Source organism: Pseudopodoces humilis, chromosome 2, assembly GCF_049639895.1.
Source record: "Pseudopodoces humilis isolate 2021_Gansu_Grassland_sample_001 chromosome 2, ASM4963989v1, whole genome shotgun sequence".
In the NCBI taxonomy this organism is placed as follows: domain Eukaryota; kingdom Metazoa; phylum Chordata; class Aves; order Passeriformes; family Paridae; genus Pseudopodoces; species Pseudopodoces humilis.
In genome coordinates, this window is record NC_142201.1 from 86,697,189 (window position 1) to 86,723,051 (window position 25,863).

The following is a 25,863-nucleotide window of genomic DNA, read 5'->3' on the forward strand; positions in this document are numbered from 1 at the left end:
TTGGAGGCCTCCATAATTTACTGCACTTCAGCCTAGGTGGGATACCTTTGAAATATGTGGCCCAATCTGCCTTGGGCAGAGAGTTGTCATGGGAGGTAAAAAATAAAGTTATATGTTTTACATTTTGCAGTGAATCAGAGTAATTGCCTGTAGTAATCAGAAGTTAGATTTTTTTAGAAACCGCATATTGCAATATTTCTTGATCAATATAATGGTTCTTGAACGCCCTTTAAAATGCTCAGCCCCATATCTCATATGAGGGCAAGACTCTATCCTTCTTAAGGAGACACCAACAAGGATTTATAAATGGAAAGGAGAGACAAGATGGTGGTGTAGATATAGTGAGACAGAAATAACTAAAGACACAGAGGTATACAAGGTAAGGGGGAGGAGGTGAAATCAGAAAATAAAGTGTCTTAAAGGAAAACATTTTAGAAGGGGAAAAAATGACTTGAAACAATTTTTCAAATGGCTGAAAATGGAACTATTTGAAAACAGATGTATTGTCTGTGAGAAAAGAAAGACTCAAGGTCTAGAAATGAAGGAGTTCAAAAGCAAAGTGAAAGATTTTAGACCAAAATGGTTCTGATTCCTTTACAGAATGGATGCCCCATACATCCATTTGAATTTGTATATTTTGTGAGGATTTTAACTGTCAAGGTCATCACATAGCCAAGGAGAAAAATCTAGGCTGTGCTTGAGGAAGAGATATAATCCTTCCTGGCACCTACAGAGACTTCTTGTCACCACCCCACTGCACTGGGCTTGCTTTTGACCCAAAATAGCAATTTTGATCAACTGGCAGTTCTGTGTATTAGCACTGAATCTGATTACAGAAACACCAAGCCTTCTTTTCTGGGAGGAGGTGAGAGTCAAGGAATGAGGAGTTAGTTAGGCATTTTTATTTAAAGGCTGTCTGAACCCACTAATATAACCCTAACTTTCACATATATCTTTGGTTATTAAATCTGCTTAGGAAGCTCATGTTTGGTTTTTTTTTCCATAATGGAAAATACCTTTAAGTGAAACTACCCAGCTCTGAAAAATAAATAAAATCAAAAAATGTTGAAAGGAAAAGAAGAATGAAATAATGTAAAACTTGTTAATTTGATCACAGCAGGAGCCTGGACCAGGTCACTTGTAGATGCCACTAACAGCACCATGATACTTCAAGGAAACTCTCCCACCATTCTGAAAACCCAAAGTTAGAACCCTTTTTTTAACATATAAGTAAAATTTAAATTTCTGATCCTTATTTTTAGTTTTAAAATTCTCACATAAAATGTTTGAAAAAAAGTATTACATGTTCTAGGGTTTTTTCTTCTTGACAAGCCATCATGGAAATATAATTTTTTTCTAGGTTTATTTCTTCACATGTACAATTAATTTGCATCTTACTTGCTTTTTTGTTATGATAAAACCAAAAATAAGGGCCTGGATGGCAAAAGAATATTACTGGGTTTTGTGGCTGTTATGATGGATTATATATTTATCAAAAAAACCAACAAAACTAAATCTCCTATAATCCACATTTTAAATATAGCTAGAGGTATTAATGTAACTCTAGGCAAAGTCTTCATCAATTTATACATGCATCTTTCCTTTGAGCACTTTAAATTACTGCAAATTTCCTGAATTTATCAGCAGACCAACATTTTCTCAGAGTTCACATTTATACTGGAATTCTGGCCTGCAAAGAGATTACAGCAGGCTACTGGAAAGGAAATATTTTAGGGAAATATTTTAGGAAATAGCCACAGAAAAGTGTTATGGCAGGTGCTTACTCACAGTGAATTTTGAAGTCCTTGTACTGTCTGTCTTCAATTGCTACCACGTACAAAGCAGCTCGGTCTGGAAACATTAGCCCTCCAGGTTTCTGTTGATGAATTGTGGGGAAATGGATCTCGTAATCTATTCACCTGACAAAGACATCACATTTTGAACTGCACATACAAAAACCAGACAAGCACCCCTTGCATGCCTTTATTGTTTTCCTTCAGATTGTCACACCAGCTTTGACCTTGCAGCCTGTGGCAACGTCATTAGACAGTGTCTACACAACCTTCGCTGGCCAGCACTTAATCAAAAGCAAAGCTCTTTCCCTTTGTTATCTCCTCATTAAAGCCTAAGAAATGGCACTTGGAGATGTGATTGTGTCTTGTTATAGCGACAGTAGGGAAGGGAAAGCTTGGAGTCAGGGAATAAATGGTGATTGCTCCAGCAAAGAGCACGACATGCAGAGCACCTACCAGCCACTTGTCTCGTGCGAAGATGACTGTGTTTAACATTGACTCATAGAACAGACAGTAACCCATCCACTCGCTGATGATGATGTCTACTTGATCCACAGGTAATTCAACTTCTTCCACTTTACCTTTAAATATTGTGATTACTGAAAAAAGAATCCAAAGAAATACATTTCACATAATAAAACACCTGACTAAGATCCTCACTGGTGAATGTCAGGCTGACCTTTTCAATATGATTCTCTTCTTGAATGCCTGTCAATAAGGCATGACTCCATGTGACTCAATGCAATTCACACTTTTCAAAAACTATTCACAGCAAGCAGAATAAATAGAATTTTTAGTATCAGTATAAAAGGAAAAAACACCAACCCAAAATCCAAAGGCCAAACAAAAAAACCTCACCATGTCTAAAAACAACAGAAAAATAGGCCTTACCTGGTTACCTGTATGATCTCATTTTACAATGCCCTTTGGAATTTGGCAGATTTTTAGATCATTGACCAAGTAAGGCAAAGAATCCACTTAGAAGCCTTTAGACATCCCTGCAGGTTTACACAGTATTGTTTAAATGGTGGGCCAGTTAACAGTTGTAACAAAAAATTTTGTTTTAGGACCACTACACAAGTCACCAATCACTACTGCTTTAAAAAAAAAATAAATTCCTATTTACAAATGTATTTTCAACTTGCGCTAAATAATTTTCAGCATGTGTTTTTCTGCTGTTTATACTGTTTGTTGCAGTGGATAAAGTCTCATGGTTCTGGATTCTTCCTTGACAAGGTAACAGATGCACTTATTAGTGCATAATAAGGTGAATAATTAGTGAATTAGTATAATAATAAGAATAAGGTGAATATTCTACATTCCATTACTAATTGATAAGATTACTCCACTACTCTTAATTAATGGCAATTTTTAATGATAGCAGTTTTTATTGATGAAATGGTCAACATTCAGTTTCAGAAAAATGAAGGTAATTTAATTTAATTTAATTTAGCTAGAACTAGGTTAGCTAGCTGAGTGTGGAAGTGTGGGTTGAGTGATTTTTAGAACTCAGCCCAGGGAAAAGGTTTTGTCTTTCTCAAATACATGCAGTACTAGTATTACTCTAACAAGATGTGGGCACTTCATTTGCATAGCAAATTTTTAATCCAGATTGGCCCCCTAAGAAATTGGGAACACTCTGACTTAGACCAGTACCACAGAGTATCAGCTGATAAGAGCAACCTGACTGGAAAAGAGCAGAGTTCTCTTCTCTTTTTCATTATTTAAACACATTTCTTTCACGGAAATTCAACAGTTAATCTGCTGTTGTATTGAAGACTCTTCATGTCTATAAGTTCTAGCCATGAGTTCTCTTTAGTTCTCTTTTCTCCCAAGAACTTTCACTGCCCCAATTCTTTTGGAGTGAATTTTAGCACTGTTGACAGCTGCCAGTGTGACACACCTGATGTTGAAGCCCCCTGTTTACACCTAGAACAGTCACAGTGTAAGCAGCAGCAGCAGCAGCAGCAGCAGGAGCAGCAGCAGCAGCAGCAGCACTGGCTCCTCTCACCTCCCTTCACTTCATAAGGCATCATGTGGGAACAGACTGTGCTGTCCCCAAATGTATTGCATGTGTCTGTTCTGGAAACAGTGGGTTTCCTCTTGGATCAGCCCCTTTTGCTGACACTGCATTTCTCAAAACATTTAAGGGGGGAAAAAGAGGAAAATTTCCACAAGAAACAAGATCCTTTGGTTCAGTATCCTTTATTTTATTTATTAAAATAAAAGTCAACATTTTATTTTATTAAAATAAAAGGGTCAGTGTAGAGTATGAGAGTGTAAATGTTGGTTCAAGTGTGCAGACCAAACTGAAGTCAGGCAGACTGCTGCACCTGTCCTGCCGAGTCTCCTCCCAAAGGGAGGGGGCTCTACTCTGCCTCCACAGTTTTCCAGTGACTTTCTCCTTGTAGAAACAGGAGGAAAAAGAAGAGATAAATACCTTCTGCACCCTCTGGAGTGCACTGGAACTTTCTAATTTATTCTGACAATGGTCCCCTCACACGCAATTCCTGCTGCTGGAAATCCAAATGCAAATTGATTTGTGGTGTGCTATTTGCGTCTTTAGCGGATGAAAGCTGTTCTGGGAACATACAGCCTCTGCATCCAAGGTTCAGGACAACCAAGGAGGTCACACCTCACTGCTTCAGTGCCTTATCCCTGCTGTGGAGAAGAGTATTTTCTAGTCCTTTGCTTCCTCCTTTTCCTGAAACAAGAGTTGCATATGCTGGCTGGCCTCTTGTATCCCACGTCACTGCTGTTTCACACCACAACACTTGAATGCCCGTGATGTACAATAAATATTCCTCCCAAAGAGCTCGGGGTTAGCCAGAAACTGCCAGTGACAGCAATAAAAATTAGAACAGATCTGAACCAGAACAGAAACCCATTCCTGCGCATGTGCGGGCAGAGCATCAGCGCAGACACAGCTAAAAGTGGGGGCACTTGGTACAGCCCAGCCATGACCTGCTCTGCAGCAAAGGCAAGCTCTTCACAAAAAAGCACTTTTAAACAGGAGCTGTCTCACGGCCTCAGTTAAAAAAAGACTGATTTTTTAGGATGCTACAAAGATATCTTGTGTGCTGTGATTTGGAGGAGGACTGAAGGCATGAAATAGAACTTGTTGGGGATTATTTTGTGCTAAGGATTTTCAGTAGCTTGGGGTTACTTCTGGGTTGTTTTTTTTTTGATTGGTTGTTTTTTGTTGGTTTTTTTTTGTTGGTTTTTTTCACAATTTAGTTTCCACATACTTGGAAATTTCATCGGCTTTCTTTTCAAGCAAAAAATAAGTTTTATATGATACTTTTATTTTATGATTTGAACATTTTCATTTGTGTATCATTTGTGAGTGTGTATTTTGATAAGGTTTTGAAAAAAGTGTTTTCTTAAAGTGGGGAGTCAGACAACTTAGTGAAAAATTTTTGCTTTAAACCTTATTTCAATTTGAATGCCAGTGAGTATGTTTGTATTTCTATTCTGCTTAGAGAGGTGGAATTCAAACGGCAGAATTAATTTGATAAGTTCAGTTCTAATATAGGGTCTTCCTTCTGCTTTGCTAAATCAAATTTCCCATTTTTACTTCCCATATTTACTTCTTTTGTCTCTGGTAAATACAGAAGTAATTCCTGTAAGGAATTGTTGTAGTGCCTAGAATGAGGTGTTTAGTTTTGTATTTGCATAAGTAAATTCTGCAAAACTACCATTTACATGTAAAGCACACAACAGAAATTAATCAGAAAAAATAAAACTGTCATCTTCTCTTTCTCCTGAAAAAAAAAAATTATATGTGTCTTACTGTTGTCCAAGTGGTTGGCCTTGATAATTTTTTCTGAGTAGTCAGATATACTTGAGCATTCAATCTAGGAAAAAAGAAAAAAAGAGAAGCAAGATAAAGAGCAATTTACCTTTTAAAGAGCTCAGCTATGTGAATGAAAACAATATCTACTGAAGGCAGCAGAGACTCTACAGAGTATGTAACCATTGATAAAGAGTAAATCAAAGCTGTGGGGAGGATCATAATTATTGATATTTTAATATTTAAATTGCAGTCTGTGTCTGAGTTAAACTGGCTCTCATAGAAAAAGATTGCTTTTAAAATTGTTGAAATGTGATAAAAAAGAGGTTCTACCTAAAAAATGTACATAATTTATTAATAGTATTTCATTTATTCCTGCTACTTTAGAATATTGCTTCCTCCCCCACAAAAAATCTGATGAATGGAATGAATTAGGATGATGCTACATTTACATATGTATTTTAAAACAACATACATTGAAACTTTGTGAATAATATTAAAATTCAAAATGCCAGTACTGGTCTATGCCAAGAAGCAATTGTTTTCTATGTGAAAAATCTATATTCTTTAGCAAAGCTGTTATTCCAAAAGAATTCAGGCATTTAACACATAAGAAATTACTGAAACTTTCTATTTACAAGAACATCCAGATCTGCATGTCTTTTTCTGTGACCAGTTCTGTGCTTTTTCTAGGAAAAGAATTACAGAGTGCCTCCTAGTTTTAGATATGCCCTTAAACTTGGCAAAATCTGTGTACTAGCACAAAAGCATGTTTGCAATGACCTTTAATGTCTTTTAGACAAAAACTGCATTCCATGAATCTCTCTGGGTTTTGTGCCCCTTGAAAATCATGCTGGCCAAAGTTGCTTGTACTCCCTGAATCCATTCCTAATTTACCTCTTCCAAATTTGGCATTAAACAGATGATACTACTTTGCATAATCCTTGTCTCTCTAATTCCCCTATGGGAATGTCAAATAGAACTATATTATCTCTAATGAAGTGGTTTATACATCCAGTGAATCCCATTTAATCTCTAAAAGCTAAATTGTGCTTGACCTCTGTGATAGCACTCACAGATGGCAGGACACCAGATGCAAGGACACAGAAATTCTTTATTGTTTTTATATTGTGCATGAAACAGATATAATAGCAGTCATAATATCAATCCCAGTCCCCATGGGAACACATTGATTCATCTTGCCTGTGGATGTAAACCATTCCTAAAATGTCTGGCTCAATGGCCTGAGCATAAACCAAAACTGGCTTGTGGAAAGGAACACCTGAGTGCCAGTCCAGAGAGTTCAAGGAAGAAATCCTTTGTGGTGAGCGCCATCCTTTTGCTCCATCCAGGTTCTTCCCTTACTGTAAACGGTATAGACTGTATGCCCTGTCTATAGTTACTGCCATCATACTAACTTTCCCTGTCTTTATCTGTCTGGTATTATCAATTCCATTGCCCATTTTGGATGCTTTTTAAATAAAGCAGGCACATGTAGGTGTTTGGAGGTTGCTTTCCAAACTTCCTAAAGAACAAGGTGCAAAGAAATGAAAAGCTCTCTCTCAAGAATGACAACAAGTTTCCAAAAATCTGCTTCAGACGCAAAGAAGCAAAAGAATAAAAAACCCCAACACTTAAATGTTTCATGAAGGAATACGTATTTCAGAAAATAAACTTGCTTTATGGTGGCTAAAACTGTTCATCTGCATTTTGACTTGGACTCTATACTGTGGTTGAATTTTATTTTAAAAAGCAACTAATTTCAGAAAAAAGGAAACTGAATTCTGTAGGTGAAGAAATAGAGGTAAAATCAGTGTTGTCAGGGTTTTTCTCTCAGTTTTCTTTCAAGTCAGTGATCTGTTCAAACCTGTCCTATTTTGCAAAACATTTGGATTTTATGAAAAGCGCAGGTTCCAATAAAATAAGTCTGTACCTGAATTTATAATCACAGAATCATAGGATGGTTTGGGCTTGAGGAGATGTTCAAAGGATTGCCCTGATTCAAGTGAAGGATCCTGTTCCTGGCCATGTTGAAAATCAGGAGGTTGACATAGGCCCACCTCTCAAGCTGGACAAGATTCCTGTGTGATGTATTTTCCCTCAAGTGTATCAGCTGCACAAAACAGTTATGTGTCATTTGCAAACTTGCTGAGAGTGAACTCAATCCCACTATCTATTGTCCTTAATGAAGATATTAAATAGTAGTGGTCCCAGCATGGACCCTTGAGTTGCTTTAGCTGTATCTGGTCCTGTGTGTGTATATTCATCTCTGCTCTCATTTTACTTCTCAATCTTCAATCTACTGCTGCAAATGTTTCCTCTTTTGCTGTGGTCTCTTACTGAAACAGTCACAAGATTCCCAGATTTCCCCTGGGCTGTGTCCTCATCACCACCTTTTTATACAAAGCAGCTGACATCTAACATCAGCCTTCATTTTCTGTGTCTGTTTAACTCCTTCTTCCCTGCACTGTCTTGTTTGTCTGAAAATATCATGGAATTCAGATAGTTCTACTGCAGTGACTGTCCTGAATTTTGTATGACTAAATGCAGCGGATGAACCAAGGCTTCAAGGGATATTTTATGTGTTTTTGTGTCCCTCACTGACCCCTCCCAAGCCCCATGTGCCAATTCTTTCTCTACATTTCTTACAACAGCTCTCCCTTTAGATGAACGTCACTGCATGGCACATTGGTACCCTCCCACATGGGTTAGGGCTCAGAGCAGGTGAAAAAAGAAGAGAAAATGAAGGGGCTGGTTCTGTTCAGGTTGTAGAAGAGATGCCCCCTAATCCAATAGCAATCTAAAAGTATCCCAAAAGGGCTTGCAAAGAAAATAAAGTAAAACTCTTTTCTGAAATGCACAGGGACAAGACAAAAGTCAGTAATCATGAGCAGTGGCAAGGGAAAATCCTGCTCATTGTAGGCCTGGAATAGGTGCTGAGGGAGTATTTAGAGTCTCCATACTTGGAGATTTTCCAAATTGGACTGGACATGTCCTTGGCCAACTTGCTACAGCTTTAAGTTAATGATTCTATGATTTACATCTCTTGAAGGCCCAGAGATAATTCTAGCAGTTGGTTTAGGTAATGGCAGGGAATAAGTTCCAACAGTGAATAAGAAGGGATAAGAAGAACCAGACAGAGCAGTGGATGAATTTGAACCTGAAGAGGGAAAGTGTGAGTAAGAGGAGAATGATTTCTGTAGTTGAAAAATCATCACTCTGCATTTGTCAACAGTTCCCACATCACGCTATTTGAAAAATCACATTTAACTGTAGAGAAGAAACTGGAACATCACAGCTCTGTGTAATAACTCATGGCAAATGTTTGCTTTTTAAATGGAACACTCACAGTTTCCAATGGCAAATATGACCAATAAATTCTCAATTTGACTAGAAGATTGCCACTGCTAGATCTCTGAAATGGCTGCTTGTCTAACACAAATGCACTCTGTAGCTTGCTGTGCACAGGGTTCACGGTGAGACAGCTCATCTGACAAGAAGGTTGAAATGCTTTGGCTGTAGCAGAAGAGTTTCACACCTAAGGGAGTTCCTCTGAGAGCTAAGTTCCATGGATAGCCCACCCACCAGCTTCAGTGATGAACAGTCCACGGGTGAGCTGGCACTGGTGTGTCACTGAGTTTAAAAAAGGTGTGAGGTAAAGCCTGAACTCTAAAGAAGTCCAAAGGGACCTCCCCACACATAAAAAAACCCAAAAAGCCAAACAAAAAACTCCCCCAAAAACAAACAAACAAACAACCCCCCCCAAGAAAAAACCAACAAAAAATCCCCACCAACTCAACAACAAACATGTGGAAAAGTATTTACTTTTCTTTTACTTGGTGAATTTTCTGCCAGTGAGCTGGCTCACTGTAGAATCAGATAGGCACCAGTGCCAGCACAAGGGAGGGAGGAAGACCATATGGCCAGGGATCTGAGAGATAGGAAGGTGGGAGCACAGCATCATCATTTTGTATATGCTTATACTTCTAGAGCACTGCAACATCTTTGTGTGAGACCTGCATTTCTGCATTGAAGAAAGCTGTGGGTTTATCCTCCCTGAGGCTTTGAGGTAATAAATCATAATAATAAGTAATACTTGTTTTACAAGAAAATACATTCTAGCTGCCAGTCTGGGGCTTAAACTCCAAAACTTTTTCAGCACCTTTTGATTTCAGCTATCTATAGTTTCACGCTCTGGTCTGATATTCAAATGAGATATTCAGAAGTAACACTGGATTTTGAAAATGTAAGCCTGAGAATTGAAATGGCATTTCATGTATCATTACCAGTCATAAAGACACACGGTTTGGGTGCTTAGTGACATCAGTGTCTTCAAATGCACAGATGTACCCAATTAAGTTTTAGTAAACAATTTTGTTGAAGTACACTGAGAAATGGATCTATTTCCCCTTTTCTACATTGCACTGTGTCTTCAGGGCAAACAGAAGTCCAAAGCAAAAAGAAACTGCATTTGTCATTTTAGAGTTGGTACAAATAAGTTTGAATATACTTAGTAAGCAAATCCATGCTCTCTGTAATGACTTCTCTGCAGAGAACAGCACATTAATGCTCCTAAAGTTCAATGTATTTAAGGTAATAATTTCCTTCTGCCTCTGAAAAGTGTTATTGTTGGCACAGAAAACATGCACATGCTTTCTTGCACAATTTGCTGAGTTGTAATATGCAGGGAAAAGTGTATTAAGGAAATTTGTTTCCAAGACTACAAAGTTGCAGACCTTGAAAATTTAAAAAGCAAGATAGTTCCCTTAACCCCTCAGAGTAGGAGTGAATCTCTTTTACATTATTTTTCAGCCAAGAAGAAATGTGAATATGCACCAGATCACCAAAGATTCCACATATGAAAAGACATTTACATCCCAATTTGGAAAAGGTGCAGTAGTGCAAGTCATAAAATACAACAGAACTCCACTGAAGTCACTAAAAACCATAAATGAAACCACTAAAAAAAACCATAAAACCACTAAAAGCCATAGATGAGCTTGGAGAGTAGAATTTCAAACCAAGACAAATAAGAAAAGGTAAATCACGAAGACAAATTCTCAGGCAAAATGCACAAACAAATTCAAAATGTGACAGAAAGTCTTCTTACCCCATATACTTTCTTGGCTCCTGCCTTTGCAGCAAACATGGAGAGGATTCCTGTGCCACTTCCAACATCAAGGACAATCTTATCTTTAAAAACATGTTTATTGTGATACATTGAGTTTCTATAGGTTAATGTGCGCACTTCATCTTTTAACATTTCCTGTGATGAAAATAAAAGCATTATGTCACTATTTGAAATGCTTATATGCATTCCACACTGCTGCTGAATGCATTCCCTTGCTGTCATTTAAGAATTATTAACACACAACATGAAGGGTTTCTCAAGTTCTTTGGGGTGCACACATCAAAGCAACTGTAAAACTCCAGCTACTTAGAGCTGAATTATTAAAAAGCAGCATGATGTCCCTTGTATGATTTTATTCTGCTATTACTTCACTGTTACAATCAACAACCAGAATGAAATCTAACCACAGCACTGCTTTGGGAATAGACAGAAGCCCTACAGAAATCCAAACATTCCTTTCCTCCTAAATCATGCACAACCCAGAGTCTCAGTGGAGGGACCTTGTGAGGTTCCTCTTTGAACAGAAAAGAAATTGTTCCATAAGACATTATAAGACAGCAGGCTTGACAGCCTTGCCCAATGTGAGGCAGAAGTCCATAGCAGAGCTTAGAAATTCTGCATTGTAAGGTCCTCCCTCACTGCTCTTCGCATTTATCCACTCGTTTATCTGATCAGTCTCCAGAAGATATTCATGTATCACCTAGACTACTCTCTCAGTTGTTGGAGTTGTCATTGTTAGGTGCTGATTTTTGATGCACTGATAGCAGCAGTACATGCACTGAATTCCATCAATACCTTGCTTTCTCTTGTACATCTTTCAGTCAAACTACAACAATAAAGAATACCCAGCTCAAGACCCAGGTGCCATTTTTAAGAGAAGTGTAGACCATTCAACACAGACTTTAGTTTTCTGAAAATCCTTCTGTTATATCTAGAAGGCTGAAGGTTTGCTTATACTGTTTCCTAATTTCATAGTTTAAGCAAGTAGACAAGTGAGTTTTTCAATTTCAGGATGAAAAGGATCTGTTCACTGCCCAGCAGTCTGAGGCAATCATGAGCTGGATTTTTCCACGTATCAGCTGATTACTTACCTGTCTTGGCAGAACACTGTGTGTGTGTTCAGTAACTGCAGATGAATAAAAGGCTACTTTTATCATAAAACATGGTTTGGTATCAGGCAAAGAGCAGTCCACCATCATTGGAAAGGTGTGAGTACACCCTCATGGAAACTGTTTCCACACATATTAAGAACAAGAAGGTGACTGGAAGTGTTCAGCGTGGATTTGTAGATGACTGGGCACTTGGTATCTTTCTATGGCAGAAGAATGGACTTTGTGGATGAGGGAAGAGGAATGGATGATTTTTATCTTGATTTTTTGCAAAATTTTCAACATTTTTTCCCCATAACATCCTCACTGAAAAATGGATGAACTATGGAACTACATAAATGGTCAGTGCAGTGGGCTGAGAACTGACTGAACTGCTATTCTGAAAATGTTGTAATGAGCAGCACAAAGTCCTGGATGCCAGTCACTATTGGTATTTCCCCAGGAGTCAATACTGATGCCTTTTGGCCTGATTTTTCAGGTGGATTCCATCTCTTCTTAGCAGACCTCAGTCCTCAAAGAGGGTCCCACAGATATAAAAACCAAAAACTTGTCACTGACATGAGCTGCACAAGCAATTGTGGACCCTTCTTGGGTCACTTGGTAACACTTCTCAAGTCCTTGTTTGCACTGATAGAATTGTGGCAAAAATCCACCTAGCACACCTTGCTGTTGATCATCATCCTAAGAGCTGCTCAGTGACACTTGATTTGCTCCAGGTCTCACTGGTGCTCCTGCAGAATAGCAACAGGCTCTAAGGGCTGGTCTAAGTGATGGACAAATGTCAGCAGCCTCTCCAGTGTCCCAGATCCAAATGCCTCAGCAGAAGGTCTTGTCAGCAGATGGGAGCCTCTGTACCCTGCAGGTGGAAGCCTTTGCTAGCTATCACTTGTCACTTGCTCTCAGTGCTTCTGCCTGGCTCAGAGCCAGATGGTTCTGGAGGTTTGTTGGACAGAACTTCCTGCCCCTCAGCTGCAATGAAGACATTGACCTTATTCTATAGTCAGACATCCGCAGGTGGATCAAGAGCCTCCCTCCTATTCCCAGAAATCACAAGTTTCCAGCCTTCACCATCCAAGAGCAGTCCCCACTTCCAAAGCTTTTAAGTACAGACTCTGCCTCTCCTTTCAGTACAGTTGGAGTTTTAGGCTCTTGTACCTTCACGCTCTCAGAGAAGATCCAGTCTCTTCCTCGTGCCCCTGATGCTTCAAAGTCTGTCAGCCTCCTCCAGCAGCTCCTTTACTTATTGACACAGATCCTTTACCAGTGCACACCTCCTGCAGGCAAGGAGGAAACCTCCAAATTCCCAGCTGCAGCAAGAAGCTCTCTGCACTCCCTGAGACCTACATGGCTGTTTCCTTCCTTCAGGAGATCCATTTGATTTAAGGTCTCTGATGTGTCTTCAAAATTTCTCCTAGGTCTCCCTCTCACTCAATTGTTTCTCTTAACTACTTCCACTCTTGGACTGAATTTCTGAATGCTACACTAGTAAGATGTCATAGGCAGATAGAAATCTTTTATGCTTACAGCTCACAAACAATTACTAGAGTAATGAAAATAGATATTGTTTTTATATGCTGTTTGTGAGGAGTGCACTGAGTCATTTCACGTTTGCTTTTTTACATTCCGCTCTTAAAGATCTCATTTTCTTGCATCACAAAAATATCAGCAGGGCAAGGTATCAGTGACTTCTTTAGAACTCATCTACAGTCAACATTTTCATAGTAAATGGTCCATCAAGTATTTCAAATTCTTTCCAAGAGTGTATTTAATGGAGGTGATTTGGCTTAATGTTCCCATCAATGCAGCCTGTGTATTCAAGTAACATGCCAGGAGTCAAGAAACTGTTTGGCTTCTCATGTCAGCTGAGTAGCTGTTCTGCTGATGTCTGTGCCCAAATATGTAAGAGAACAAAACCCCCAACTCAGCAATAAGGGAGTGCCCATGGTCGTGTCCCGGCTGGTTTGCAGCCCTCATAAATGCACTGCATTGATGCACTTGTGAAATTCACCACTGCACAGACAGCTACAATGAGAATCTAAGTGGGACAGAGGTTTTGAGTACAAGTCTCCAGAGAAGTGGGTGATATATTTGGCACTGAACCAGACTACACAACTGTCAGAGGAAAGGCAGAGGAATATCATGAGTAAGTGCAACACAGATAAGTAAATTAAAAATAAAAGAAATAATAATTTTTATTATGTTGTTAGTTATTTAACAATTGATAAACAAAAATAAAGATTACCTCATGAATTCCAAAGTGAGCATAGGAATCAAAGTAATAATCCCTGGATGTCATCTCTTCTGGATTGATGAGCTTTGCCATCTTGCCTCGGCCAGGGCAGCTTGGTTGCAGTGGAACATGTATGACAGATTGAACTGGCTTTGGAACAACAGTAGGCTGTGGAGGCTGGGCTGGAATGGTGCAAACCTAGAGAAACATGGAATACTGTTAAGAGGCATCATTAAAAGAAAATATTTCTCTCTATGTCTATCTTAGTGGTATTATTGTAACTATCTAGTAGATGACAAGTCCAAAGACAGCTGGTGTATCATAAGCGAAATTTAGGCTGCTTTCTGTTCCTGGATCTTTAACTTATTTGATGTCTTGGAAAATTTCCTTAATGGATTTTTCCTTAATGTTTCTCTGCAGATATCTAAATTAGTGCAGAGTAATGGCTAATTGGTGGTGGCTGAAGCAGGTTCCTGCAAATGTCACAAAGAAGTAAAGAGCTACTTTCTCTCCATTTGTGTCCCATTTCTTCAAACTGCCACAGCTTTGTGAGAGGCAGGTTGCAATAAATAAATAGTTCCCCTTCAAAGAAGGGCTCATAATAAAAGGGTTCCAGACACAGTGTTGCCAACAAGGGCAGGATTCACAATAGATTATTAATTACCAGGTAAGGTACCTGTCTATATTGGTGAGCTAGGTGTGAGAAGGCTCACTATATCTGGAAGTCCCTGATGCTATCTGAAAATCTCTCAGCGTGTCCAGAAAGCACTGCAGGGAGCATGTGTGGTCCCTTAATGTAGTTTCCTGTTGTTGGGAGCTGTGGGAGTTAGGTGTTTCCAACACACCATGGCCCTCAGCACTTAATTTTTTATTGCATATTTCATCTCCAACACCAACATTCCGATAGACACAGAATTCTCACACCCCCTTGATTCAGATTTGATATCTGTAGCATGGAAGACAGAAGACAGAATGTTTTTCAAATATGAGGTAAAACAGACCCTGGTCTGGCCCATGTGTGTACCTATATTTTGAACCCTTAATACAAAGCAAAATGCTGAAAACTGAGAAAGACTGAGCAATATGCGCTAAGTCACCTGCAAATTACGGGCCAACAATTTCATATAGTAAGGTCAATCCTACTTTAAATATATCATATCCTCTTGTACTTTTTTAAAAATTTTTTTTTAAGACTCAGTAGTTTCCCAGTAGGGACCAGAGTTGCCTGAGCCTCTCCTCACTACTTTCATAAAGTTTATGCTGTCTTCTATAGTTTGGTACAGTGAGATATTAATCCCTTGTACTGTCTCTGAATAGCATCAATTAGCCTCGTTCAGTTTGCTTCAATTAAAAAAAAAAAAAAAAGAGGAAGAAAAAAAAAAGCCCCCACATTTTCTGCTCTTGTTCATTTGAAGATTTATATGTGTCATCTTTTGATGGCTTCTTTGGTCCATCTGTTAAAAAAGTAAATACCAGTGGTTTATGTTCCTGTAACACTTCATCCCCAAAGACACAGAAACCCTTTATTTATAAATCTTCTCTATTTCTTACATTCTTTACTTTATCACCTCACCCTATTCACCTCACCTAGTTCACTTCCCACGCAGAAAACACTTGCTCCCAATTGGTGTTTGTATTTCTGTGTGGTCTACTTTCAAAAATGTCCATCTGCAGTAATTTCTCTTAAGACATTGCTTCATTGCCTGTTCATTGCAAGAAGTAATGCTGATAACTCATTCTGTCAAATGTTTCTCTTAATATTCAACTCTTTCAAATATAATCCTGCTACTTTTAATTACATACTTGTGGTTATATCTTAACTTTTTTCTCCATTGGCATGTCCCCTATGTAGTTTTTGCAGTTACCTTTCTCAGCAGTCCTTTCTGTATTTGTCTGCTGGATTAAAAAGACTTAAACTGTAGCTGTTTGAAATTCTGTTTTATTACAATATAAAATCTGTAAGGTCTTACGCTTTTCTCCTAAATCTTACCCACTGCATCACTTTAAAAGCAAAATATGTAAGTTTATATAATTCTGAATTCTGTTCCTGTACTAGGTAAGAATGTCTCCAGACACACAACAGTGTATCACAGGCAATTGCTCAAAAGGTATGTAATGAAGTTGTATCAGTTTTTGTACATGAAACCAGGGGGCTTCTAGCATTTCTGTTGCTGTCAAACTACAAATTTAAATGTGGCTTGCTGTACAACAGACAACATTTGCTACAAGAAAAGAGGCTGGTCTTGAAGACTGACAAATCTCCTATCTGGATCTCAGGCAGTATCAATTCTGCTCCTGGCTGCATGGAAGGGTCTAGACAGGATTATGACAAAAAGGTTATTCTGACAAAAGATACAGAATGAAATGAAACCTAACAATTTAGGCTAGGAAAGTTGTCTGAATGAATTTCTTTCCTGTAAAAGAATTAACTTTGCTGTTTCCTGGTCTGCAACTGAATTCTGCAATGGGCAAAGGGTGGCAAGGTAACTTTTATTATATATACTGAGGCAGCATTGCACCTTTGACTCGCGGTACGCTTTAGATTTATTTAAACTACCTGAAGACTTACTGCTCTCAACTGTGCATCTTCATCTCTGCCAGGAAGAACATATCCCACCCAGCAGAAGAAGCAGAAGCCTATTAGTTCTGCTTCTCAGCTGCCTTAGCTTGTAGCCGAGCAGCCTGTGGTAAAATGTGTGCATGGCGCTTGTGTGACAACATTTGGCTCTGAATGCCAATAGGACACGCACTGTCCATCCCGTGCTGTGGGTACCACAGCCTCAGGCACCAAGGGCAGCAGAAAACTGAACAGGGCTGGTGATCTTCTCAGCCAGCAGCACTCTGTCATAGGGACCTTAAACCAGCTGCTTGATTTCTGTTTTAGGCATACTAACACAACACAGACCTTCCGGATTCAAATGGTGTAAATTTTGCAGCATCTGTAACACCTCCCGCTAAAATTTCAGCGTGTTGCACTGTAATTCTGGAATTCCAAAACAATGTCACAATTACAAGAATAATTTTGTGAGTGGGGCTCAGGAAATCCCTCTGTCAGTCACTTGTCATAGACTCTATGAACAATTTCACTCGAGAGCAACTTATGCGCTATGACAACAAATATCTGGGGAAAACATCAACATAGTGGACAACAAGAGAATAAAGAATTGCAATGAAAGCTATTATTTGTATCACAAACAATAAAGTCTTCAGGCATACAATTCTGAGATTCTAAACTAGAAACAACTATGCTTTTAGGGATATGGTACAATTGCTTAAGGAGAGAACACGCTTTTAAGACAAAAGCTATCAAGGAAAGACAACTTCCTGTATTCTTTCCAGAACTAAAATGAACCCTTGATGTGATTTGCAAGCTTAGCATATATATATATATATATATATATATAGCCTACATGAAATACAACTCATCTTTTGAATAACACCTGAAAAGGCAAAGCATCTGGGCTGGGGGCAAACCTCACATCAATGTAAAAAAATTTAAAAAACTCTCTGCAGAATCCATGTATGGATTCTGGCCAGCTGCACACAATCCCAGAACACTGGCTTGCTGCTAATGCAGATGAAGTCTGAAAGAATGGAAGCAGCTGCTTCAGAATTCATTCTTCACTATGCTAAACATGCAGCCCCCTGTTTTTCCATCTCCCATTTTGTACTGAAGGTGGAGGTGGGGGTCTGAATGATCTGAGGAGAAGTCAATCACTGCTTTGCAACTGAAGTCCTGCTTTTGTGCACCATTTCAACATTTAAAGCAAATTAAATTATGGACGTATTTTCCAACTTTAAAAAATCAAAATTTATTTCCTTTTTCCTTGTAGACAGGGTTGGTACACTGCAGGTGATCAAATGTACTGGCACAGGACTGGTGTCCCTAAAAGCTTTGAATTTTCACAAAAGACAAGATTTGTAAACTTCATTCTTTCTCAAAATCCCACAACTCAACATCCCGATGTAGGTTTCTAAAACATATATAGGCACCTCAGTGACACCTCTGTGTGACTTTGAGATATATAGAATTGCCCATGTGCATCAATGGGTACTGCTGAAGTTCTTTGAAAACTGGACCTAATCCAACATGGACCGACAAGGCTGTCTGGGTGTACAACTCTCAAAATACAAAAGAGAACTGGGTATTCAAAAATCATGAGCTATTTTTGAAAATTTGAGCCTTTTAGATATATCCATCTGTCTACAGAGAGACAAGATGGTGAAATATGCACAATTCAGTTTTTAGGAGGTTTGTGACAAAAGCTGTGGTGTGTAGAGTAAAAATAAACTTGAATTTCAATTCTCTTTTCTTGATATTACTATGGAGACACCAGGCTGGAGGTTAAAATTCCAATCCTTGCAAAACTGTTGTTCAAGCTGCAGTGTTTTATTCTTGACAAATTATTAGTTATTCATGGCATTTTTATGACATTGAAGCAGTTAACTGTACCTTCTGCTGGGAAGTGCTTAATTTTTCCTTAAGAAATTAATTAAGAATGGGGTAACAGTTTTAAATTATTCTATTTCAGCATTACCTTCCTTTTAAACAAGAGGTTTTATCATACCTAAATGTCAACTTCACTTATTTTTTGAGCCAGATAGCTTTCTATGCCAGAACTACAAGAATATAATGTTCCTAACACCATCTTCATTGGTTTGAATTTAATAATCAAGACCTCCAGAGTGCAAGAGATTATCAACAGATATGCAATCACCATAGTGATTCCAACAATACAGCTTCTTCCTGCTGCAGATAGAAAAGCACAGCCAAATATAAGAGGTAGTTGCTATTCTCCTGCCAAAATTTAGGCTTCAACAAAAACTTGTAGGCAGTCTTCATGTAGGTTAAAACCTCCTTTGAATCCTTTATCTTGTACTATTTTGAAGTCTTTGTCCAAGGCCTATCTTAAGTGATCTTTGGATAGGCCAAAGAATCCAATCAAGTATCAGAGAAGTTTTAACCCGATTTTCTGGGGAAATGAAGCTCCTACAGATTCTTGCCTATGCCTCCCATTAATAACTTTTGAGCTTGATTTGACAGAAGTGTGGAAATATCAAATGCAATTATATTTTGGTAAGTTTCTTGAAAGCCAGAAATTAGGCAGAAGGATAAGTGATTTCATGATCCACTGAACAGGCAGCTAGATTTCAGCTGTCATGCTTTTTACCTGCTCTAGGTTTATTAAGCCACCTGGCTGGTGTTACATGTGCAATGTGTAGCCTCCAGATGTGATGATCAGTAATGAAGATGTGCAAAGAAGACCAGGCATTGCTCACAACTAAATTAAGAGCTGGGGGCATAAAGAGCACATACTTGCAGGAAATCAGGCTTTCTATGCTAAGGACAGGAAGTTCACAAGGAATGCAAAATGGCAGGAAACCAAGGAGTTCAACTGCATTCAACTGAATTCAACTGCAGACAGATGTAACTGTTTGGGAACAAGGAAATATAAATATATATATAAAATATATAAATAGATATAATAATATAAATATATATATAAAAATATATGTATTTATAATATACCTTTGAAGACCAGTAAAGAACATTTACTTAGTGGAAGCTTTATGTTGTCTAAAAATCAGTATGAAATTGCCAATTCTTCAGCAGCTATAAATCTACTTTCTGCTTGATGAAAATCAGGCTCAGTCTGTTTTAAATTGCACATAACTATCAATGCAAATGCAAATCTATCAAAAGTCTAAAACTGAATCTAGTCAGACTCTGTAAGAGAACTGGGAAAGAGAACTGATTCTTAAAATTACTTGCTTTGAGGCTACCCCTTGTTCAGCCACTTCAAAGTGAGGCATTGCACTGAACTTTCTACATGGATTGTTTGAAATGCCAGATCAGCCTGTCATAGACAAACCTGTTCACTCAATATCAGCAGGAAATTCACTGTTCTTTATAAAGACAAGCATAGCTTAGAATGCATTACAACTGTGACATCATATCCCTAAGTAATGGTAATAGGAAAAATACTGTCAGAACACTGGTGCTTTAGAGTAAAGCCTCTGTCCAGAACAACTGAGACTGATCAGTTATACAAGGAACTAGATTATACCTTAGATGTCCAAATCCTCAAAAAGTCAAAGAGGCAAGCTGGTCATCAGCATGATAATGGTGTGGTCAGCATACTTAGGCTGCAGCAGAAATAACACCAAGTATCAAAAAGGAATGTAAAGATCACAACATTTACAAAGTTGTCACTTACTGTGACAGAAACTAAAAAGAAAATTAGATATGTAAATTCAAGATAGGTGCTGTGATACCTTTATGGAACTGACACAGGGTACTTCAAACTGTCAAGATTTTTAATGGGGACTGTCTGTTGGGTAAAAGCCAGAATTTTCTTAGTGACAGGTCACAAAATAAGCAATCCAACTTCCAGTTTTCAATATTCCTGGGGATGCAGGAATAATTCTTCTCCCTAATAGAGGTTAAGCACTGAAACAAATGCTTTTCAGGGTCTGTGGGGTCTCCAACTGCATAGATTGCAAACTTCAGCTGGAGAATATCCCTTCCCAGCCTTTAAAGCTATCTTTTATCCAAGCAGGGTGCTGGACTAGATGGCCTCCAGAGCTCCTTTCTACACATGTTATTCTATGATATTAAGACATGGACAATTATATTTACACTGTGCAGGAGATACAGGTGGCAAGGTTTATAAACCTGAGCCTAGTGCAAATTATGAGGTAGGTTATAAATTTTGGTTGATAGATTTGTACACACAATAAGAACAGAACCTGCTTCCATGAGATTAAAGAATGCACACTACAAGCAGATGAGGACAAGTTACTAAGCAATGAAAACCTTCTAAAGCTGCATGTAACAGAACAGAACTGAGATTACAGGAAATGAGTTGACAAAATTTAAGGACAGGAAAGATATTAAGTATTTGTATTATTTATAAATGTGTGAGCAATTCTAGACCATTTTGTGTGCCAGTGCATGTAATTAAAATGCTCTTCATCCAATCTGCTCTCATGACTGCTTAGTGCACAATGCCATTGGTAAAAAAAATGGTGACAAGTTACAAATGTTGATATTTAATTGAACTTGTGTTACTTTTCATAAAGATGGAGATTTTGCAATGTATGTTGAATAGCATGTCCCATGCAGGGCATGGAAAGTCCTAGTTCAGCACAGAACAAAAAGAATATGACAGCAATATATTAATATTAACTTAAATTTATTCTTTGCAAAGTACCCTGTGGAAAGATGGCAAAGCATTACTTTAAAAGTGCTGAGTGGCACCTTTCTTTAGGAGAAGGTTACATTTTGATTATCTTTGGCTTTGGTAGGTTTAAGGCCTATTATTATTTTAGATTTAATATCACAGCACCTTCTTGGTTTGCAAGATCCCTGCTACAAGGAACAGCTGGAGAAATGCCTTGTGTTTTCACCTGTAGCCTGTAGTGTTGAGCAGATGGTTTGTCAGTGGACTCTGCTGCCCATCTGTTTGTTTGGAGCCCCTTGAGCCTCATTAGAAGTGAGGTAAGTTGCACAGCGAGGAGGTTCTCAAGAGCTGTCTGAAGTCTCAAACCCACTTCTATCACAGCCAGGGTTTCACAGCTTCAGCTCAGCGGGGGATCGTGTTTTAGAAGCGTTGTCCTCTGGTGGATAATACCAAAAGCGAACTACAGTTGGCAGATGGCTAAATTAATTCTTCTTTTCTTAGGGCAGAGACTAATCTAACTGCTATCAATAATCTGGAAATGGATCTCCATGTATAACCATGCTGTTCCCTCCACATACGCAGCATATGGATCTGTTGTAGTTTAATGGTCTCTGCCACATAAGTCAAGAAGAATCTGAAAGCTGAGGAATTAAATACAGGAAAACTATAGATAAATAAAGAAAGCTGTGATGATCTGTGGCTACATGTCCTGTGGTTTTCTATCCATTTTCCATTTAATCAGGAATATAAGAGGTGGATATATTCAAGCATAGTGGTTATTTTGACACAAGATTGATACCTAGAAGTAAATATGGCAGGCTGAGAAATACAGGCTAGGCCACCAGGGCTAGGTGTTTCTGAGAGACATTCCAGACTTCATGGCTTTTTCCTGACTCAGTACCATATATCAGGGCTCCTAGGAAAAGCGTGCTTTCGAACGGAGCTCTTCTGAATATAGTGCCTTGCTAAGATGTATGAGCTTTTTGTTTGGTTTATGCTACAGCAACCTTTCTCCTGTTCCAGAGTCCAGTCTGAAAAGTTTACTCTGGTGTGTGGACCACAGAGCAGCACATCAGCAGCTTCATAAAGCCAGTGTCTCTTGAAGGTTGAAGCTTCTGGACTTATGCAGATTTACAGCTATGTCTGACATGGTAACACTGCAAGTCCCTGCTTTCTGTGGGAGCATCCTGACCGTTTGCAAGGATTCATGAAAGGCAAATAAAACCAAAAGATAAAAAAAAAAGTCCTTCCTACCTTCCTGTCATTTTAAGTCTCTCTTTTCTGACTAAAGAAGATGAGAATTTAATTTCATTTAATTTAATTCTTTATTCACTTGGTAGAAGCTAACTTGGTAATGAGAAACAAGGAAGTGCCTCAATGTTTGGTCCCCGGCCTATCAATGTTGACTGGGAAATTCCAGTATCATCACACGAATTTAAAATTTAGAACTCAAGTCAACTGTGAGAGTTATGATTGCTATTGACAATAATTGGTATCATTTCTATCACAATTTGAAGAGCACCTAACACCTAAAATATCCAGTAAAGGCCAGGGAGCACTTAAATTGACTGATCACCATTGAATACTTTTCCTCTTCCATTCAATTATCCAGAAAAAAACAACAGTAGGTATAAACTATTTTGTATGCTCTCCTGCAACAGATTTTCCTTCTGAGATGTCTGGGTTTTGGGAGTTTTGACAGATCTCTTGCCTTTAAAATGCTACATTCAAAACTACTTAGAACAAAAGAAATCACAGATGCACAGATATAAGAAGGGGAAACAGCCTGTTGTTCTGACAGAGCTATTAGAGGCTTATTTTTTGTGGTTGTTCAGAGGGAAGGTTTGAGGTACGACTACTGCCTGTCTATTGTTGAAACTGGGAAGAGGAAAAGCTGATAACAGTATTTTCCATTTGAATTAGGCTACAGCCTCTGGGAAATAAGGAGCTTTTCCAAGTTTAATGTCATTTTATTTCTGATTTGCCTTTCAGAGAGTTACACAAGGGAAAGAAATATCTCTGCATTAATAAAAGGCATCAGGTCTTCCAGATGATTTTAAAATATCTGTCCCAAACTAAAAGAATCTAAAAATAAACCATATCAATTTCATTACTGGGCATTCATTGCAGAGTCACCTCTATATCTGGTAGTGATAATTGTTAATGTTATATGCTTACTAATTGCACTGATACTGATATTTAATGTCCCACCTGGCCTGACTGAGCAAGCACTTCTATGCCATCAACAAGAGTTACACAGAGCTATGGGGTGCTGTTCAGGGACTGAACTCCCCCATACCATTTCCAAGACCCATTCAGGTTTGGCATGGCAGAGCAAGAAGGCTGTAAAATTGTCATATTGCTCGAACAGCACTGGCTTAAAACTGCAGCTGTGAAGTCTTTCTCTTCCCCTCGTATCTGCAATACAAGTTGTCAAACTGCACCAGTCTTGCCTCGTTTTTTCACACAGGATGGAAACACACTCAGTTTTATGTGTGGCTGAGAGGAGTCACCAAGACCTGTGAATCCAGCACCGTTTCTAGGGTGGCCGGGTACTGTGAGGGAGGAGCTGGAACAAGGGTAAGTGGTTCTTCTTGTGTGCACATGAACAAAGTTCAAGGTTGCTGGTGAGTCATGCTCCCTGCTGCTTGGGTAGATTTGGCACTATACAATCATACAGAATGAAGAAATCATTCCATGCAATGTTTCCCTGGGAGTAGCTCAAAGCCTGTATCGTTATTTAGCAAGTCACGACTCAGCTTCTTTTCCTCCTGTAATGTGGAGCTCAGTACATAAGGAGACAGTTTTCTAGGGCTGCCTTTGCACCAACTTGGACTCGCTGGAAGGAGGATCTAGGTTTCTCATTTCTCTGTCCTTCCTTCTGCATGCAACAGAGAGGACTCATCAGTGTTGCTTGAAAACTTCTTTTTCACAGTACAACTCACAGTGTAAATTGATTAAAAGGCTGCCCTTGCATTTCATTGTGGAATCCAACATTCAGTGTGCAAAGCTCTGTAGAAGTAGTCTCCATAATGTGTGCTGGGTCACCCAGGTATGCTGATGTTATTCCACCTGAATTCTGAATTACAGACAATTTATCATCATGGCTATGAAACAATGAATGGTGCATAAGGATCTATAGTCAGAACATTAGGGACCTGTTAACAGATGGTAATTAGTTTTATTTTAAGGATGGCTAGGCAAGTCAGCTCTTTTTGTGACAAGAAAAAAAAAATAAGGACAAGGTGATCTTCTGAGGCATGAAACCCTAGAAGTTGTTTTCACTTTGTGATCAGCTATAACCCAGGGAAGACATGCTCCTGTTATCTGGAAGCAGTACACAGAAATGTAAATGCAACTGAAGGTTTTTATTGATTTTCAAGTGTAGAGAGATATTCATGTGCCAGATTACTTTAAAACGCCTCGCATCACAAGGCGCAGCTTGTTGTAGAAATAGCAACCAAAGTTATAGAAGCCTGAACTGAAAATATCAAAGTTGAATGCAGTGAAGAGGAAGAGCTTATTGCAGATCATTTTATAAAGAGTTAGGAAGACACAAAGCCAGAGAAGTGTGAGCTTTCCATTGTGATTTTCTTATTGGTTTTTACTATCATTGCTGCTGCATAAATGCCTGCCTTGCTGGCAATGGAAGTGAATGGAAGGGAGGCAAAAAGGACTTGGTACATTCAAGTTACTTCACATCACCCTGGCAAGTGCATGAAAATCTGCTGAGGAGAGGTCAAGGGGAGTTAGAGCCTCCATTATCAATGCTCACACTACCTTTCTTGTAGCTGTATCACTGACTGGTCTCTTCCCCTCCCCAGCAGCATCTCAACTGACTCTCTAGTGACAAAGAACAAGAACCAGAAAGTGCTAATCAACTATAAAACCAGTTATTTTTAGGCCTTTTCTCAGTATCAGGCAGTAAGCTGAACTTCACATGAAAAAGTAGAGCTCCACTATTTTTAGAGGCTAATTATTACCAAAATAACAGAGTATTCTATCTGTACAAATTATTTTCTTAAATTAGCAGAAAATTTAATGGAAGCCCTCCTCTGCTTAGAAAATTTCTAAGGCACTGATCTCTGAAAGTCACTTTGCAGCTGATATACCAGTCTTTTCTTCCCCTTTCACTGAGTTTCAGCTCTGTCACAACAGCTCTATAGGAAGTTCTTCAGGAAGACACCATATTCTGTAGGCTTTGCTGAGCCTCAGTACACAGGAGGAAAAATATCCAATTGACCACCTACACCATGTCCTAGCCAAGCTTCTGATCTACACTCAGCATAGTTTCAGATAAACTTCAGCTCTAGAGGAGGTCTCTGCCTAAGAAGTGTCCAGTTTTATTATTACCCTCTGCAGGATAAGTGAGGACAGAAAGAAGAACAAGACTGAGAAATGGCAGTTCCTGAGCTGAAGTGCCAGAAAAAACAGCACAGTCAACTGACTTACAGTTCAGTGCTGCTGCAGAGCTACCAGCAACACTGAATAGAAGTCCCATGTTTGGCACTTCCATTTGTCACCTGGCAAAAAATAGCACCTGCCTTCACAGAGCAATGAAACCCTGCCACTTCCTTTGGAGCTGTAGCTCACTGGATCTTAATATGTTATAGCACAGATTTT

The 25,863-nt window shown here is 38.8% G+C and overlaps 1 protein-coding gene across 3 annotated transcripts in view; it reads right to left on the reverse strand.

The window, feature by feature from the left end:
• Window positions 1–25,863, reverse strand: part of PRMT8 (protein arginine methyltransferase 8) — a 57,173-nt gene that overhangs the window by 11,717 nt on the left and 19,593 nt on the right. For 2 of the 3 annotated variants that reach the window (XM_088051271.1, XM_005531032.3), the window contains 5 exons: window positions 14,069–14,254; window positions 10,697–10,852; window positions 5,587–5,650; window positions 2,250–2,392; window positions 1,789–1,876 (listed from right to left, as the gene is read on the reverse strand). In XM_088051271.1, coding sequence (XP_087907397.1) covers window positions 1,789–1,876; window positions 2,250–2,392; window positions 5,587–5,650; window positions 10,697–10,852; window positions 14,069–14,254 — 637 coding nt within the window. The remainder of the gene's footprint in view (window positions 1–1,788; window positions 1,877–2,249; window positions 2,393–5,586; window positions 5,651–10,696; window positions 10,853–14,068; window positions 14,255–25,863) is intronic. The other variant, XM_088051272.1, reaches the window with a different exon arrangement.